Genomic DNA, 18,426 nt, shown 5'->3' with positions numbered 1-18,426 from the left:
CCTCACATTCAGTAGACCTTGAGGCCGGGGACCCTGTCCTAGCTTTAGGATTCCCTGAAGCTGCTGCTGAGGTAAAAAAAACATAGTAACATAGTAGATGACAGCAGAAAAAGACCTGCACGGTCCATCCAGTCTGCCCAACAAGATAAACTCATACGTGCTACTTCTTGTGTATACCTTACCTTGATTTGTATCTGCCATTTACAGGGCACAGACCGTATAAGTCTTGCCCAGCACTAGCCCCGCCTCCCAGACACCAGCCCCGCCTCCCAATCTTGGCTAAGCTTCTGAGGATCCATTCCTTCTGAACAGGATTCCTTTATGTTTATCCCACGCATGCTTGATTTCCGCTACCGTTTTCATCTCCACCACCTCCCACGGGAGGGCATTCCAAGTATCTACCACTCTCTCCGTGAAAAAATACTTCCTGACATTTTTCTTGAGTCTGCCCCCCTTCAATCTCATATCATGTCCTCTAGTTCTACCGCCTTCCCATCTACAGAAAAGGTTCGTTTGTGGATTAATAAGAGGATGTATGCACTGATTTGACCATTCAGAAAGTTGCTTGTTCAAGCCCAATGACTAGAGTAAGATTGGAATCTTGCAGGATAATGTGTGTTATCTCTAGCTCCTGGATTGCTGTTCCTTCATAAATCTATTAGTCCCCACTTGTGCATGCTCTCTCTTAAATCCTTACTCTCCATTAACATAGAATCCAATACTAATTTGGATCTGTCATCTTTTTCCAAGCTGAAATTCAAATCTCTCCCCACTACCAGTGTCCCCACCAAGTTAGGTAGCACTTCAGAAATTAGCTTTATGCCCAGTGGCCCTAAGAGGGAGTATATTAGTGTGATCAGTCTAAGGTGCTTTACCATCTTGTGGCTGCTCCATTTGTCTGAGAGACTTTTACCATCTTCCAGCTTGGTGGGGCGGCACTAAGCCCCATCCACCTGTGGCATCATTTGCTTGGTTTCCACCTGCTGTCTGTGGTGGCCTCACTGGTTCTACTGGGAGGACCTTGAGCCTGTTGGGGGGAGGGGAGGAGTGTGCTGGATAAGGTCTCAGTGTGCACACCATGCCTAGACTATTCCCCTGCTCTCTGGCCTGCTGAACACAGAGTAGACTCTAGTCTGTGCAATGGCAAAAGAGGCCTGCTTGTTTGTACCTGACTGGTCACTATTGTGAGACAACTGACATGTATAATAGTTCCTTTTCCTCCCCATGTACAGTGGGGGAAATAAGTATTTGATCCCTTGCTGATTTTGTAAGTTTGCCCACTGACAAAGACATGAGCAGCCCATAATTGAAGGGTAGGTTATTGGTAACAGTGAGAGATAGCACATCACAAATTAAATCCGGAAAATCACATTGTGGAAAGTATATGAATTTATTTGCATTCTGCAGAGGGAAATAAGTATTTGATCCCCCACCAACCAGTAAGAGATCTGGCCCCTACAGACCAGGTAGATGCTCCAAATCAACTCGTTACCTGCATGACAGACAGCTGTCGGCAATGGTCACCTGTATGAAAGACACCTGTCCACAGACTCAGTGAATCAGTCAGACTCTAACCTCTACAAAATGGCCAAGAGCAAGGAGCTGTCTAAGGATGTCAGGGACAAGATCATACACCTGCACAAGGCTGGAATGGGCTACAAAACCATCAGTAAGATGCTGGGCGAGAAGGAGACAACTGTTGGTGCCATAGTAAGAAAATGGAAGAAGTACAAAATGACTGTCAATCGACAAAGATCTGGGGCTCCACGCAAAATCTCACCTCGTGGGGTATCCTTGATCATGAGGAAGGTTAGAAATCAGCCTACAACTACAAGGGGGGAACTTGTCAATGATCTCAAGGCAGCTGGGACCACTGTCACCACGAAAACCATTGGTAACACATTACGACATAACGGATTGCAATCCTGCAGTGCCCGCAAGGTCCCCCTGCTCCGGAAGGCACATGTGACGGCCCGTCTGAAGTTTGCCAGTGAACACCTGGATGATGCCGAGAGTGATTGGGAGAAGGTGCTGTGGTCAGATGAGACAAAAATTGAGCTCTTTGGCATGAACTCAACTCGCCGTGTTTGGAGGAAGAGAAATGCTGCCTATGACCCAAAGAACACCGTCCCCACTGTCAAGCATGGAGGTGGAAATGTTATGTTTTGGGGGTGTTTCTCTGCTAAGGGCACAGGACTACTTCACCGCATCAATGGGAGAATGGATGGGGCCATGTACCGTACAATTCTGAGTGACAACCTCCTTCCCTCCGCCAGGGCCTTAAAAATGGGTCGTGGCTGGGTCTTCCAGCACGACAATGACCCAAAACATACAGCCAAGGCAACAAAGGAGTGGCTCAGGAAGAAGCACATTAGGGTCATGGAGTGGCCTAGCCAGTCACCAGACCTTAATCCCATTGAAAACTTATGGAGGGAGCTGAAGCTGCGAGTTGCCAAGCGACAGCCCAGAACTCTTAATGATTTAGAGATGATCTGCAAAGAGGAGTGGACCAAAATTCCTCCTGACATGTGTGCAAACCTCATCATCAACTACAGAAGATGTCTGACCGCTGTGCTTGCCAACAAGGGTTTTGCCACCAAGTATTAGGTCTTGTTTGCCAGAGGGATTAAATACTTATTTCCCTCTGCAGAATGCAAATAAATTCATATACTTTCCACAATGTGATTTTCCGGATTTAATTTGTGATGTGCTATCTCTCACTGTTACCAATAACCTACCCTTCAATTATGGGCTGCTCATGTCTTTGTCAGTGGGCAAACTTACAAAATCAGCAAGGGATCAAATACTTATTTCCCCCACTGTATATATCCCCCATATTTGTATGTAGTTATTTTCCCTTCCCTCACCTGTAATTTTATATGTGGTTTTAAATATGTAAATATGTGTATATGAAGCAGTTAAGCTCTCAGGCATGTAAACTTTAGTCTGGGCACTGCCTAGGAACATCAGACTGGCTGGTACCACACTGGTGGCTAGTGCGAGACAACCAACCTTTACTAAGATTAACTATATGTAGTCTGGCAAATGGGTATGGGTCTGCAGGGTGGAGGAAGTGCATAGGGCTGGACTCCTGCTGCTAGCTGATTGGCACAAACATGGTAATGCTTACGGCAGGCCAAATGTGGCTGACCCCAGTAGCTGCTGCCCCTTCCTGGGGGCTGCAGTGCAAAGGTCTACCTAACCTCTTTGTGAAGGGACACCGGTGATGGGAATTTTGTTCCAAGCTCCAGCATGCTGTTTTCCACAAATGATTGTGTCACATAACATCCAGTCCAATTATCCCCAATTATCACATAGACCAGATCACTGTAGGCAGAACTGTTATAGGATTACGCATAGATTGTGAATCCCCAGGGGACAGATGGCTACACAGTACAATGATGATGTAGATGGGCAGTCAGCACTATCCTGTGACCCATAATGCTATTTCTCTGAACTGCTTTGTCCTCTCATGACCAAGTTACTGTATCTCTCTCTCTCTCTCTCTCTCTCTTTATATATATATATATATATATATATATTGGGAGCTTGGCATTGTTCAGTTCAGCTGGCTACCCTCCCCCCCAACTCCCCAGAAGGACACTGGCTGGGCTCTGGCTGTAGGGCATCTGTGAGTGAGGCTTTTCCTGAGAAGATACCTTGAGCCAGATATGCCCCTGTCAGTTCCTGGGGGCACCCCGCCCCCTCAGGTGTTAAGGAGATAGCAAAGGAATCAGACAGGGGCAAAGCACAGCTTACCTGTAGACGTCTCTCAGACAGATTCCTTTGCTGAGAGTCATGTGCAGGCAAGCTGTGCTTTGCTCTCACCCCTCCCTTCTTTACCTTTCAGTACATTGAGGATGAAGGTAAGAATGGCGCCTGCTGCAGGTGGAGGAGCAGTATACAGTGTATAGTCATGTAGCGACACATTCAAGGCCTCCACTCTTTCTACACGATAATTTCTGAAGTCGTCCAATGTCAGGAAACTTTCTTCAGGAGATAAACAGACAAGGGGCACACTGTTAGCACATCATACCATACCCTTAGAAACTAGTGCCATCAGCAGAAATCTTTCATAGACCTTTCCTCATTACTGCCACACACCCATCAACACTGGGAGACTTTAACTAGGATAAATATGAGTCCTGCCTATGCTCCAGCTACGCTCCACCTATGTGTACACCTACCTGTAAAATACTGGCTAAGTAAGATGTATGTGTATTTACAGAATAGTGCTTAGGCAGAAGTTTGATATTTACACACATATATGTACATGATTAAACGGCATTATTATAATGATTTACATGCATAATTGGCACATATTTTATAGAATTATCCTTCATGAGTTGCCAGTGTTACACAAGGATATGCAGAAATGGCGGCGAGCAAGTTGTAGAGGAGAGACATAAGACCTTACACCTACTCTGAGTCCTTAAATCTTCCACCATCAGCCGTGCTAAATTGCCCTCATAGAAACTGTCAGCTCCCTTCTCTGCCACAATCCTCAGGGTTTCTCCCAGCTTTGATAACTGTAGGTGGTCACCTTTCTTCAAGATATTCCCATCTTTACAGAACATCTGACTGTGAAAGCAAAATGTAAAGCTGTTACTTAGACAGATTTTAGAGTGGTGAGATAGTTTCTGTTTCAACTCCAATACTGTGCAAACAGTTCTCAGTGTTCAGAAACGTAGTGTCTAGGATTACCATTTATCCAGTTTTACCTGGACATGTCCTCCAATTTGAGGACAGTGCGGGGCATCTGGGCGGGTTTTGCCAGCCTGCCCGTTTGTCCAGATTTGCGGATGAACGGGAAGGCTGGCAGACCGGCCTCAGTGTGTCCTATCCTCCCCTCCTCTCCTTAACCTTATTATTATGCCCTGGTGGTCTAGTGGCCTCTTTGGGGCAGGAAAAAAACCCCTCTTTCCTGCCCGGCGCAGCTGCTGACTTGTCTTGCTCCCGGTGCCGCTTCAAAATGGCTGCCGAGAATTCACGCGGCGGCCGAGCGAGACTTCTGCTCATCTCTGAAGGTCCGTTACCCAGATAGAAATTTGGAAAATGTGTGCCATGACCTCTCATGGCAGCTTGCGATACTTGTGTAGTACTTCTGAGGCTGCTGCTAGAGGTTGTAGCAGCTATTTTCCAATGGCAGCCACGAGGGGGAGGAACGACTGGGCTTTCCTCCTGCCCCCATTGTCCCCACCAGGACTACCAGGTGGACAGCCCCACCAAGTTTAGTCACTCATATTCAGTGCCAGTGCCCGGACATGGCCTGACACTGAATATCTGGGGCTATTCCAGCTGGCGACGGTAAAAAAACGCAGACCGCCACCGGCTGAATATTAGCTGGGCAACTGCTTGGAATTTTAACATGAAATTTTACAGCTTTATTTGTTGTTACTGTTAATGATGTCACTGTGACTTAGACTTTTGTCTGGGGAGCAATGTTGGAGGCCTATCACAAGCTCCACCCAAAACCACAAACAATCAACAAACTCAAGGAATATGATCTGGGACAGACTGCCACAGGAACGATCAACAAGGCTGTTAAGAACTTCCCAAAGCCACTGATGGCCTGTATTAAAGCTGGGGGTGGACACTTTTGTCCTAATGGTCAGTCTACCCTGCTTTGTATTGCACTTGAGGAGGGTGGGCAGAAGGGGAGCCTGGGGATAGGACGGATGGAGACAGCCAAATTCGACAGTGGTGTAAAAAAATCTGGAATAGGTTATTTGTGATGTGGCATTTCAGTATCATTGGCATTCATTTCCTTTCCATTTTTTAATTGTGTGCATATTTAGGGCTAATTTTTTTAGTGTCTTTCTGCACAATGATTCTGTAATTTTAATTATTTATTTATTTGCGGCAGTGGCGTAGCCAGACAGCCAATTTTGGGTGGACCTGAGCCCAAAGTAGGTGGACACAACATTTTTCTCTCTGTCTCCGCCCCCTTCCTCTTCCCACTCTCCACCTTTCCCCTGGCACCTCCCAACTCAAAATATATTTTGGCGCATGAGGATCCTCAAGCTCTGTCAGCTGAAGACTTCCTGCGAAAATGGCCAGAACTCCTTTTCACCAAGATTAGCAGGCAGCAGAAGCATTGATGCCGGCACTCCCCACATGCTTGTAAGTGGCTCAAGGATGCTGCCGCTGTCTGCCAAGCTTAGTAGAAGGGAGTTTTGGCTGCCTTCAGAGGTCCTCAGCTTATGGAGCTTGGGGATCCCCACCAGCTACTGCAAGGGACAGGACTAGTGTTAGACATGCTAGGGCCCAGTACAGAAAATAAAGAAGCCCTTCCCCCCCCCCCCCCCCCCCCCCACACACACACACAATTTTCTCTCTTCACTGCCTCCCCTCCAATCTTACCACCTACCATTACAATCACACAGACAGAATCTCACTAAATACAGAACAAGGCATCACAAATTAGAAATCAAAATATATAGACAAAAACTGAACTAGGAACCTCGCCATGTACTGCAACAGTGGAGGAATAAAAATAGAAATGTATGTCTTTCTCTATTGAACATAATAGAATGACATCCGCTATGCATATTTCTCAAGGTAACATACTTCAGTTAGTAAATTAAAAATAAAATGCCTTTTCTACCTTTGTTGTCTGGTCATTTTTTTCCCATCATGTTGGTTTCAGTTTCTCTTTTCCACTTTCCTGTCTTTCTGTTCATTCTCCTTCAAGCAGCTGCTCTTCATTTGTCTTTTCTCCACTCTCATCCCATTCTCTCACTACACTTGCCTTTGACATATTGATATTTCCCATTTTTTTCTTTCCTGCTCTTTGTCCACTCAGATTTTACCCTCTTTCTAACCCTTTTCCTTCTTTTTACTTTTCAGATACCTATCAGATTTCCATCTCCTTCTTTCACCCACTAGCTCTCCTATTCCTCATCTCACTCCTTCCCCAACCTTCCATTCCCTTCCATCTTCAACCTACTCTCTGTTATCATATTTCGACTCCCTGTAATCACTATCCTCCTCTCATTAATTTCTTTACCACCCCCTTGGCCTCTCTCACATGGTACTACCATCCCAGTGTCTCCCTCCTTCCAACCTTTTTAGCCCAGCATCTGCATCCTCTTTCTCTTCCCCCCACCCTCTACCCCCTCCCAGCATCTTCCTGTTCCTTCTCTCTTTCCTCTTGTCCCCTCACCTGGGAGCCAGCATTTTCCCTCTCTTCCCTCCCACCCATAGTCCAGCATTTCTTCCTCACTCCTTTCTACCCCTGGATCCAACATCTCCCTCCTTCTTCTCCCCTTCCGTGCAGCATCTCTCCTTCCCTCTCCTCCACCCTCATGTTCTACATTGTTCCCTCTTTTTCCTTTTCCCTCTTTTCCATTGACCACCATCTCTCGCTCTCTTTCTTTCTCTATTTCTCTCTCTCTTACCCTTGCACCCCAAGTCTAACATCTCTCCCCCCATGCAGCATCTCTCCATCTCTTCCTCCCCTCCACCACCATGTCCAATATTTCTCCTTTTTCCCTCTTTCCCTTGTGCAGCATCTCTCCCTCCCTTCCCAGTCCAACATTTCTTCTTCCCTTATCCTTCACCCCTCCTGTGCAGCATCTCTCCTGCCCTCCCCACCCTACATTCAACAATTATCCCACTCTCTCCCCACTCCTTGCAGCATCTCTCCCTCTCCCCCCCCCCCCCCATGTCCAATAATGATCCCTCTCTTCTACCTGCCCATGCAGCATCTCTCCCTTACCTCCCAGGTCCAACAATTTTCCCTCTCTCCTTCACTCCCTGTGCAGCATCTCTCCTTCCCCTCCACTCCCATGCCCAACAATTTTCCATGTTTCCTACACACCCCCATGCAGCATCTCTCATTTTCTTCCTCCCCTCCACTTCCATGCCCAACAATTTTCCCTCTCTCCAAACCCCCCTCCACTTCCATGCCCAATAAGCTTCCCTATCTCCAGCCCCCATTTCCAACAAGTTTCCCTCTCTCCAGCCCCCCCTGCCTAACAATTTCCCCTCTCTCCTAAACCCACCCCCAAGCAGCAGCTCTCCTTTTCACCCTCCCCTCCATTCCACTCCCATGCCCAACAAGTTTCCCTCTTTCCACCCCCACCCCCATGAAGCATTGGGAGCACTTCAAACTTTTAAATACAAAGGATCTCCCAAGAAATTATATCATATTTGGGGGGGGGGGGGGGAAGACACAGAGGGAAGGCTTCCTTACAGTGGACTTGATAGGCTGGCTCACTTGCACTCCACTCCCGAGGTTGCAGCGGTGAACTGGCGGCCGGGGCGCTACTCTCCAGTAGTAAAAGCAGCAAGCTGGCAGGTTCGAGTCCGTCCTTCGCTTCCCTGCCCTCTCTGCGTCCTGCCCGCCCGAAAGGAAATGACATCAGAGGAAGGCAGGACGCAGAGAGGGCAGGGAAGCGAAGGACGGACTCGAACCTGCCGGCTTGCTGCTTTTACTACTGGAGAGCGGCGCACTGGCGCCCCGCCCGCCAGTTCGTCGCTGCGGACGAGGATTCGAAGATACGGATGAACTATGACTCGGACTCTGGGTGGGTGGGCGGCCGGGCGGGCGGGCTTGAGGCTAAATTGGGTGGGCCTGGGCCCATCCAGGCCCACCCGTAGCTACGCCCCTGATTTGCGGCATTTTTGTATCCCACATTTTCCCACCTATTTGCAGGCTCAATGTGGCTTACAATGTTCCTTCATGGCAATTGCCACTCCAGAGTAAAAAGGTACAATTGATATTAAATAGAGAACATGGATAACCTAATAGATTATGTGAATAAACATAGTGGATCACCTTTACAGAGTAAAAGAGACAGTTGGTGTTACCTAAAGAATATTGATGACCTGGTAGATTAAACAGATAGATTAATAGAACGTCATTTCAGAGTATAGATGCAAATTGTATACTACAGAGAATATAGATGATCTACAAGAACTAAGCAATAAGCATAAGGAGAAACATTTTGGATCTCAGTAAGAGGTGATGTATTACAGTTCCTGTTATGGGTCATTGTGGTATGCTTTGTTGAAGAGATAGGTCTTCAGTGATTTGCGAAAATTGATTAGATTGTAAATTATTTTCAGGTCCATTGGCAATGCGTTCCACAGCTGTGTGCTCATATAGGAGAAGCTAGATGCATGTGTTAGTTTATATTTTAGTCCTCTACAGCTGGGGAAGTGAAGATTCAGGAATGTGCGTGCTGATCTTTTAGCATTTCTGGATGGCAAGTCAATCAGGTCTGTCATATAGACCGGAGCATCTCCGTGGATGATTTTGTGAACCAGGGTACAGACCTTAAACGTAATACGTTCTTTAAGTGGAAGCCAGTGTAACTTTTCTCTTAGGGGTTTGGCGCTTTCATATTTTGTTTTACTGAATATGAGTCTGGCAGCTGTGTTTTGGGCTGTTTGAAGTTTCTTGATGAGTTGTTCTTTGCAGCCAACATATAGTGCATTGCAGTAGTCTAGATGACTTAGCACCATTGACTGCACCAGGTTACGAAAGATGTTTCTTGGGAAGAAAGGTTTTACTCTTTTTAGTTTCCACATAGAGTGGAACATCTTCCTTGTTGTGTTTTTCACATGGTTTTCAAGTGTGAGATTCCGGTCAAAGGTAACTCCAAGAATTTTCAGGGTGTCTGACACAGGAAGGGAGAAGTTTGGTGTGGTTATAGTGGTGAATTTACTTGTGTTATATTGAGATGTGACGCCCACGAGTGCATAATTTGGAAGCTGTGGTTAATGGCATTAGTGATTTCGTTTAGGTCATGTTTGAACGGAATGTAAATTGTGACGTCATCTGCGCATATGTAAGGGTTAAGGCCTTGATTGGATAGCGATTTAGCCAAGGGTGTCATCATTAGGTTAAAGAGGGTCGGTGAGAATGGAGATCCCTGGGGCACACCGCATTCAGGTGTCCATGAAATTGATGTACTTGAATTAGATTTCACCTGGTATGCTCTTGTGGTTAAAAATCCTCTGAACCAGTTAAGCACGTTACCTCCAACTACGAAGTATTCTAGGATGTTTAATAATATTTTATGTCTAACCATGTTGAATGCACTGGACATGTCGAATTGTAGTAGGAGTATGTTGTTTCCTGTTGCAATTGTTTGTTTAAATTTGGTGAGAAGAGTAGTTAGAACTGTTTCGGTGCTGTGATTAGCCCGAAATCCTGATTCATGAAGAATTGAGAATTTATGTAAGTAATTGGTGAGTTGCTTGGTCACCATACCTTCCATTAATTTGGTTACCAGAGGGATAGATGCTACTGGGCGATAGTTGGTTAAGTCACTTGCATTTTTCTTTGGGTCCTTAGGTATAGGGGTGAGTAGAATATTTCCTTTATTTTTTGGGAAGAGTCCATTTTGTAGCATATAGTTCAAATGCATCTTGCATTGTTAATTGTATCGTTTGAATGACAGTTATCTTACTGTGTTTTAGCTCGAACATTTTTAATGTGCAAAAATCGCTAGGTAGCAGCACTAAAATGTCAGTAACTTCAACATATCTTAAGATGATTAAATGTTGTTTAATAGTGATATGTAAGGATGATGACCAAATAAGTATGTAAAACTTTTCATTGAAATTCAAAGCAGTTGCAGAGAAAACAGCAAAAAAAACCTCTAGGAGGTTTTTTTTTTTTTTTGCCTCACCATGTAGATCAGTGCCTGTGTTTTACACTGTTTCACATATGTAATATGCATTTATGACTCAAACAGCATTACAGAATCATTGTGCAGAAAGCCACAAAGAAAATTAGCTCTAAATTTGCACACAATTAAAAAATGGAAAGGAAATGAATGCCAATGATACTGAAACTCCACATCACAAATAACCTATTCCAGATTTTTTCACACCACTGTCGAATTTGGCTGTCTCCATCCATCCTATCCCCAGGCTCCCCTTCTGCCCACCCTCCTCAAGCACATTACAAAGCAAGGTAGACTGACCATTGGGACAATAGGGCAGTGCCTGAGGGCCCACAGCAGTAAGGGGCCCACTCTCCCCTAGCCTCCATTTAGTTTTATCACTTTTGATAGGTAATTAGAGGCCCATGACCCTTATTGCCTGAGGCCCAGACCACTGTCAGTCCACCCCTGTTGCAAAGCACTTAGCTCCTCTCTCTGTCTTTCACTGGGAGAGGATAATATCTCTCTATATAAAACGCACCTCCAACGTTCTAATGAAGCCTCAAGTCTCCAAACGTTCTAAATTTGTAGTTGTGTAGATCGCTGTTCCTCCATGAGTGTCTGCCCCGCCCTTGCATCACAACGTGATGACGTCAAGTGCAGAGCACTGCACTCAACGAATCGCATCGCCCACACGTTGCTACGCAACGAAACGTGATGTCAGACGCATCGCGAACCTATGCGAATGACCTGCAAGAAAGGAGGACTACCATCAACCTGCCCTTGCATCACAACGCGATGACGTCAAGGGCGGAGCACTGACACTCAACGATTCGCAATGCTCATCCAAAACACGCTTCCTGGCTACTGTAAAAGCAAGAAGGGCTCCTTCTCCCTCCCCGCCTGAGTCTTTCTCTTCTCACCCTCATGGACAGACCAGTGTGAGCGTTTGCAAAAAGCAGCAGACCACAAACAAAGGCAGGCCAGTCTGAAGGTCGGAGGGTGGGAGGGAGGGAGCCAGCCAGCCAGCCAGCCTGAACGTGGGAGTGGGAGGGAGGGACCCTGAACGTGGGAGGGAGGGGGGGCCATGACCCTGAAAGGCGAAGGGAGGGGGGCCACGACCCTGAAGCTGGGAGGGGGGAGGGGAGGAAAAAGGGGAGGGGGGAGGGGAAAGGGGGAGGGGAAGGAAGGGGGGAGGGAAGACAGGGGGGAGGGGGAAGGAGAGCGGGAGACGGACGGGGGCCCCTGCCGCACACTCATTCTTTCTCACACACACACTCTCACACAGACAGCCTCACTCTATGTCACACACACACACACACACTCGCACATTCACTCTGTCTCTCTCTCACACACAGTCACTCTCACACACACATTCCGAGGAAAACCTTGCTAGTGCCCATTTCATTTGTCTCAGAAATGGGCCTTTTTTACTAGTATCTTTATAATGCAATCACAGGGTAAAATCACAGCTATTGAAGTCACACGGGAGGAGCACAATATTTGATGAAGCAGTACTTGCTTCTGTTGTAAAAGTAAAGGGTAAAGGGTGGTGTGTTTAATAGACTACCTTTATGTGTTATTATTGGCATAGTCAGACCTGTTATTTTGGATGAGCCCAGAGTTAACTTGGGTAGGCCCTTCAACGCTCTCCTCCTCCCCCCCCCCCCCCCCCCCCCCACCCGGTAGATGTATAAATTACAAGGTTTTTTAAACTTTCCCCTCAGTCCCTTCCTTGCCTGTGGACTGGTAGCTGCCCCTCTCTGTAAACTCCCATCCCTCGGCCATGTGCATCAGTGGCATTCCTGGCATCTGTCCGTATAGCCCTGCAGGTTTTACCTATTCCACATCCCACCTTCACTGACATAACTTCCTGTTCCCTCACTGGTGGGATGTAGCGGACAGAAAGCCTAATGAATTGCTGGGGACTCCACTGAGGTACACCAGGGAGAGGTAGATACCGGGCTGGCGGAGTAGAGGGAGAGGGGAATAAGGCACTGTCTTTGGGTGGGCCTGAGCCAAGAATGGGTGGGCCTGTGCCCACCCAGGCTCACCCATAGCTACGCCACTATGTGGTACAACCAGAGTGGTTTACATATATTAGATGTAGGTACCTTCTCTCTCCCTAGTGGGCTCACAATCTAAATTGCATAATAGATGTTTTAAGTCTCACTGCTAATTTCTTACCATAAAGAAGAATTCAACAATCTGTCTTTCACCATGTGGTATTCAAGAATCTTGTGTAGAATTTCAGGAACTGGGAAGCCTTCTGTTACAAGTTTGATAGTGGGCTCAAACAATGACTTCCAAGGCAACTTGCCATATTTCTTGTGGGCTTCTTCATACCCCCTGAGTTCTCCAGGGACCCCAATCCACTGGGCACCTGTCAAAATATACCTGGCAGTCTGAACATGGCAACAGCCTCCACATTCTCCCTGCACCCTCTCTAATGCACATGACAGTGTTAGCGCTAAATTTTTAAGGACCCTTGAACAAAACTCTCTCCCAGCCGGCTTTGTGGATACAGCTTGCCATATCCTGACTCTCCATTCTCAAGTCATGATGTGGCAAAATAGCTGGAAGAGAAATTATGCATCATAAAGTCCCATGTTCTAATTCACAGGGTGTCAGATGCACTGTGGTTTCACCTAACCTCTGATTCTCTCTGTATCCAGAGGAGTTTGGTCCGCCCCACACGGTGAATCCACTTCACAATTTATGCACAACTCCAGCAAAATCCAGGATTGTTGGCAGGATTTAAATCCATGTCCAATGATTCTCTCTCTGAGAAATTCTTAGATATCCATAGGAGCTGTCTTTAAATATTCATAGACTCCACTAGTCCTCAGAGTCCATGCAAAGTAAGAGTCACTGAGCTATTTGCATTGGCTACTCTGCTTGCTTCCTAATTCCACCCCTCCAGGATCCACCGAGAGACAAAGCTGGGCCTGGGGCAAACAATGTTCAGAGCCGTGCCACTCCCTCCTCCCCCCCCCCCCCCACTGCTGCCACTGCTACACTGCCACCATCACTGCCCTCTACCGCAGAAACGAACGAGATAGAGTGTTCTGCCGGCTACAGGTCCTTCTTCTTGCCTCGTCCCACCTCCTGTGAAGTAACTTCCTGTTTCCGCATAGGCAGGACCTGTGGCAAGCAGAGCAGTTTTTTTGATTGCTGGCACCAGGCCCTCCTTGGAGGCTGGGCCCAGAGAATCTTGCCCTCACCCCTCTTCAGGACTGGGGGAGTTGGAATATATTGCACTAAATGAAAAATTAGATATAATAGGCATCTCTGAGACCTGGTGGAAGGAGGATAACCAGTGGGACACTGTCATACCGGGGTACAAATTATATCGTAGTGATAGGGTGAATCGGATTGGTGGAGGGGTAGCATTGTATATTAACGAGAGCCTTGAATCAAATAGATTGAAAATTCTGCAGGAAACAAAACACTCCTTGGAATCACTGTGGATTGAAATTCCATGTGCAAAGGGGAAAAGGATAGTGATAGGAGTGTACTACCGTCCGCCTGGCCAGGACGAACAGACGGATGCGGAAATGTTAAAGGAAATCAGGGACGCAAACAAACTGGGCAACACAATAATAATGGGGGATTTCAATTACCCGCATATAGACTGGGTTAATGTAACATCTGTACACGCAAGGGACATAAGATTTCTTGATGAAATCAAGGACAGCTTCATGGAACAGCTAGTTCAGGAGCCGACAAGAGAAGGAAAAATACTAGACTTAGTCCTTAGTGGTGCTCATGATCTAGTGCAGGGGGTAACGATACGAGGGCCGCTTGATAACAGTGATCATAATATGATCGGTTTTGATATTGGCATTGAAGGAAGTGAAACTAGGAAATCAAGTACGCTAGCGTTTAACTATAGAAAAGGTGATTACGACAAAATGAGAAAAATGGTGAAAAAAAGACTGAAAGGAGCAGCTCGCAGAGTAAAAAACTTGCATCAGGCGTGGATGCTGTTTAAAAACACCATCCTGGAGGTTCAGGACAAATATATTCCACGTATTAGAAAAAAGGGAAAAAAGACTAAACGTCAGCCGGCGTGGCTAAACAGTAAGATAAAGGAAATCATTAGAGCCAAAAAACAATCCTTCAGAAAGTGGAGAAGAGAACCAACTGAAAGTAACAGGATAGATCATAAGGAATGCCAAGCCAAATGCAAAGCGGAGATAAGGAGGGCAAAAAAGGACTTTGAGAAGAAATTAGCGTTGGAAGCAAAAATACATAGTAAAAATTTTTTTAGATACATTAAAAGCAGGAAACCGGCCAAAGAGTCGGTTGGGCCGCTGGATGAAAATGGTGTTAAAGGGGCGATCAAGGAGGACAAAGCCGTAGCGGAGAAATTAAATGAATTCTTTGCTTCGGTCTTCACCGAGGAGGATTTGGGGGGGACACCGGTGCCGGAAAGAATATTTGAAGTGGGGGAGTCGGAGAAACTAAACAAATTCTCTGTAACCTTGGAGGATGTAATGGGTCAGTTCAGCAAGCTGAAGAGTAGTAAATCACCGGGACCTGATGGTATTCATCCCAGAGTATTAATAGAACTAAAAAATGAACTTGCGGAGCTACTGTTAGAAATATGCAATCTGTCCCTAAAATCGAGTGTAGTACCGGAAGACTGGAGGGTAGCCAATGTTACTCCGATTTTTAAGAAGGGTTCCAGAGGAGATCCGAGAAATTATAGACCGGTGAGTCTGACGTCGGTGCCGGGCAAGATGGTGGAGGCTATTATTAAGAATAAAATTGCAGAGCATATACAAAAACATGGACTGATGAGACAAAGTCAGCACGGATTTAGTGAAGGGAAGTCTTGCCTCACCAATCTAATGCATTTTTTTGAGGGGGTAAGCAAACATGTGGACAATGGGGAGCCGGTTGATATTGTATATCTGGATTTTCAGAAGGCGTTTGACAAAGTGCCGCACAAAAGACTCCTGAAGAAATTGCAGAGTCATGGAATCGGAGGTAGGGTATTATTATGGATTAAGAACTGGTTGAAAGATAGGAAGCAGAGAGTAGGATTGCGTGGCCAGTATTCTCAGTGGAGGAGGGTAGTTAGTGGGGTCCCGCAGGGGTCTGTGCTGGGTCCGTTGCTTTTTAATGTATTTATAAATGACCTAGAGATGGGAATAACTAGTGAGGTAATTAAATTCGCCGATGACACAAAATTATTCAGGGTCGTCAAGTCGCAGGAGGAATGTGAACGATTACAGGAGGACCTTGCGAGACTGGGAGAATGGGCGTGCAAGTGGCAGATGAAGTTCAATGTTGACAAGTGCAAAGTGATGCATGTGGGTAAGAGGAACCCGAATTATAGCTACGTCTTGCAAGGTTCCGCGTTAGGAGTTACGGATCAAGAAAGGGATCTGGGTGTCGTCGTCGATGATACGCTGAAACCTTCTGCTCAGTGTGCTGCTGCGGCTAGGAAAGCGAATAGAATGTTGGGTGTTATTAGGAAGGGTATGGAGTCCAGGTGTGCGGATGTTATAATGCCGTTGTATCGCTCCATGGTGCGACCGCACCTGGAGTATTGTGTTCAGTACTGGTCTCCGTATCTCAAAAAAGATATAGTAGAATTGGAAAAGGTACAGCGAAGGGCGACGAAAATGATAGTGGGGATGGGACGACTTTCCTATGAAGAGAGGCTGAGAAGGCTAGGGCTTTTCAGCTTGGAGAAGAGACGGCTGAGGGGAGATATGATAGAAGTGTATAAAATAATGAGTGGAATGGATCGGGTGGATGTGAAGCGACTGTTCACGCTATCCAAAAATACTAGGACTAGAGGGCATGAGTTGAAGCTACAGTGTGGTAAATTTAAAACGAATCGGAGAAAGTTTTTCTTCACCCAACGTGTAATTAGACTCTGGAATTCGTTGCCGGAGAACGTGGTACGGGCGGTTAGCTTGACGGAGTTTAAAAAGGGGTTAGATAGATTCCTAAAGGACAAGTCCATAGAGCGCTATTAAATGGACTTGGAAAAATTCCGCATTTCTAGGTATAACTTGTCTGGAATGTTTTTACGTTTGGGGAGCGTGCCAGGTGCCCTTGACCTGGATTGGCCACTGTCGGTGACAGGATGCTGGGCTAGATGGACCTTTGGTCTTTCCCAGTATGGCACTACTTATGTACTTATGTTATGTACTTATGTACTTATTAGGCTTCTTTCAGCCCCAACCACAAATCTTTCAACATTTCTCACTCTGAGCAAAAAGTAAAGCCCAACCAATATTTCTTCCTCTGTTTTAACCAAATGACAGTATTCAGTTGGCTGGGCTGGACTTTAAGCAACACCTCCCCTCCAGTAGTTTTATTTCTTAACCCTGACCTTGAGCCTATTATTAACTTACCTGTTTGGAGCATGAAGCCCCTACAACCTTTCAACAAATCTGCGGGTGTTTTCTCTGGTGCTCTTTCTCGGGCTTTAATCACTTCAGCAGTCCCTAGGAGCAGGAGCAGGTGCAGGTGCAGGAAGAGAAAACCAGAACCCACATTAATCTCATTGAACTCTTGTTCAGGTTTCTTTTTTTAGACCTAGCACTTACGCAATTTTATTTTTAAAAAATGGCCAGAGTTCTATGTTTAGAAAAAGAGACTGGTTTGTGGTAGATCAAGGGTGGGCGAAAAGTGTTACATTGACAGGCCTAATTTCAAAAGGAGCTATGCATTTACTAGTGGCTAGTAAACACATACCTCCTCAAGCCACTGGTTTTAAAGGCACTATAACAGCAACTCTATAACCTAGGCACCCACATTTACAAGCCCATTGTAAAATATATGTATGTTTTTAAATGCTTGTGGTGGCTTTTATGCTGACCATCGCTGCTAAATATTGACCTGTTAATTTAGTTTATTAAAAAGCCTGCTAGACCCCCTTTCAAAATATAACACAATGAAATGAACCTAATCATAGAGAGACACAACAAAAGAAAGATGAATCACGTCAGAAGAGACCAATGGAATGAGGGAATATAAGAAGATACCAGCTCTCGCCTACAAGGAAACCAGTGACAAGATAGAACCTCCCCCTCCCCCATCAACTTAGGGCTCAAACACCTGTACAAAAACCCAGGTCTTGAGACCAAACTTTAATGTTTGCTGATGCTTCAGTCCTAAGATAGGTGGCAGAGGAGAGGGTCCAAAAGTACACAAGTCCAATAGGCAACACAAAAAAGCACAAAAGGGCCTCCAAGGTTGGAACAACGCACAAACTTTAATGGAAGGAGACCGGACACTGGCCGTGTTTTGGCGCTCAAAGAGCCTGCCTCAGGGGTCATCTTCAATACCAATGAGCGTGCAAACCACATTATGGTAAACTCACTCTACAATTTGATACAAGAACTTTAACAAGTAGCAGCTGATTCTGTGAACCGCCATATGGTATTGGTAATGCTATTGGACCGTGTTATGGTAAGCTCAGTCTACAATTTGATACAAGAACTTTAGCAAGTAGCAGCTGATTCCGTGAACCACCATCAGACTTATTTTCGAAAGAGAAGGGCGCCCACTTTCGACACAAATCAGGAGATGGGCGTCCTTCTCCCAGGGTCGCCCAAATCGGTATAATCGAAAGCTTTCTGCCGCGGGGACGACCAAAGTTCCCAGGGGCATGTCGGAGGCGTAGCGAAGGTGGGACTTGGGCTTCCCTAACACATGGGCATCCTCGACCCATAATGGAAAAAAGAAGGGCGCCCCTGACGAGCACTTGGGTGACTTTACTTGGTCCATTTTTTCTTACGTACAAGCCTCAAAAAGGTGCCCGAACTGACCAGATGACCAC

The 18,426-nt window shown here is 46.1% G+C and overlaps 1 protein-coding gene across 2 annotated transcripts in view; it reads right to left on the bottom strand.

Annotated features, from left to right (window-relative positions):
• LOC115480022 (glutathione hydrolase 5 proenzyme-like) overlaps window positions 1–18,426 on the bottom strand; it is a 76,736-nt gene that overhangs the window by 37,845 nt on the left and 20,465 nt on the right. For both annotated transcript variants that reach the window (XM_030218405.1, XM_030218404.1), the window contains exons 4-7: window positions 16,997–17,089; window positions 12,807–13,002; window positions 4,424–4,581; window positions 3,844–3,990 (exon numbers count right to left, since the gene is read on the bottom strand). In XM_030218405.1, coding sequence (XP_030074265.1) covers window positions 3,844–3,990; window positions 4,424–4,581; window positions 12,807–13,002; window positions 16,997–17,089 — 594 coding nt within the window. The remainder of the gene's footprint in view (window positions 1–3,843; window positions 3,991–4,423; window positions 4,582–12,806; window positions 13,003–16,996; window positions 17,090–18,426) is intronic.

This window comes from Microcaecilia unicolor, chromosome 11, assembly GCF_901765095.1.
Source record: "Microcaecilia unicolor chromosome 11, aMicUni1.1, whole genome shotgun sequence".
In the NCBI taxonomy this organism is placed as follows: domain Eukaryota; kingdom Metazoa; phylum Chordata; class Amphibia; order Gymnophiona; family Siphonopidae; genus Microcaecilia; species Microcaecilia unicolor.
The sequence above is the reverse complement of the archived record's forward strand: the minus strand, read 5'-3'. Positions and strand labels throughout refer to the sequence as shown.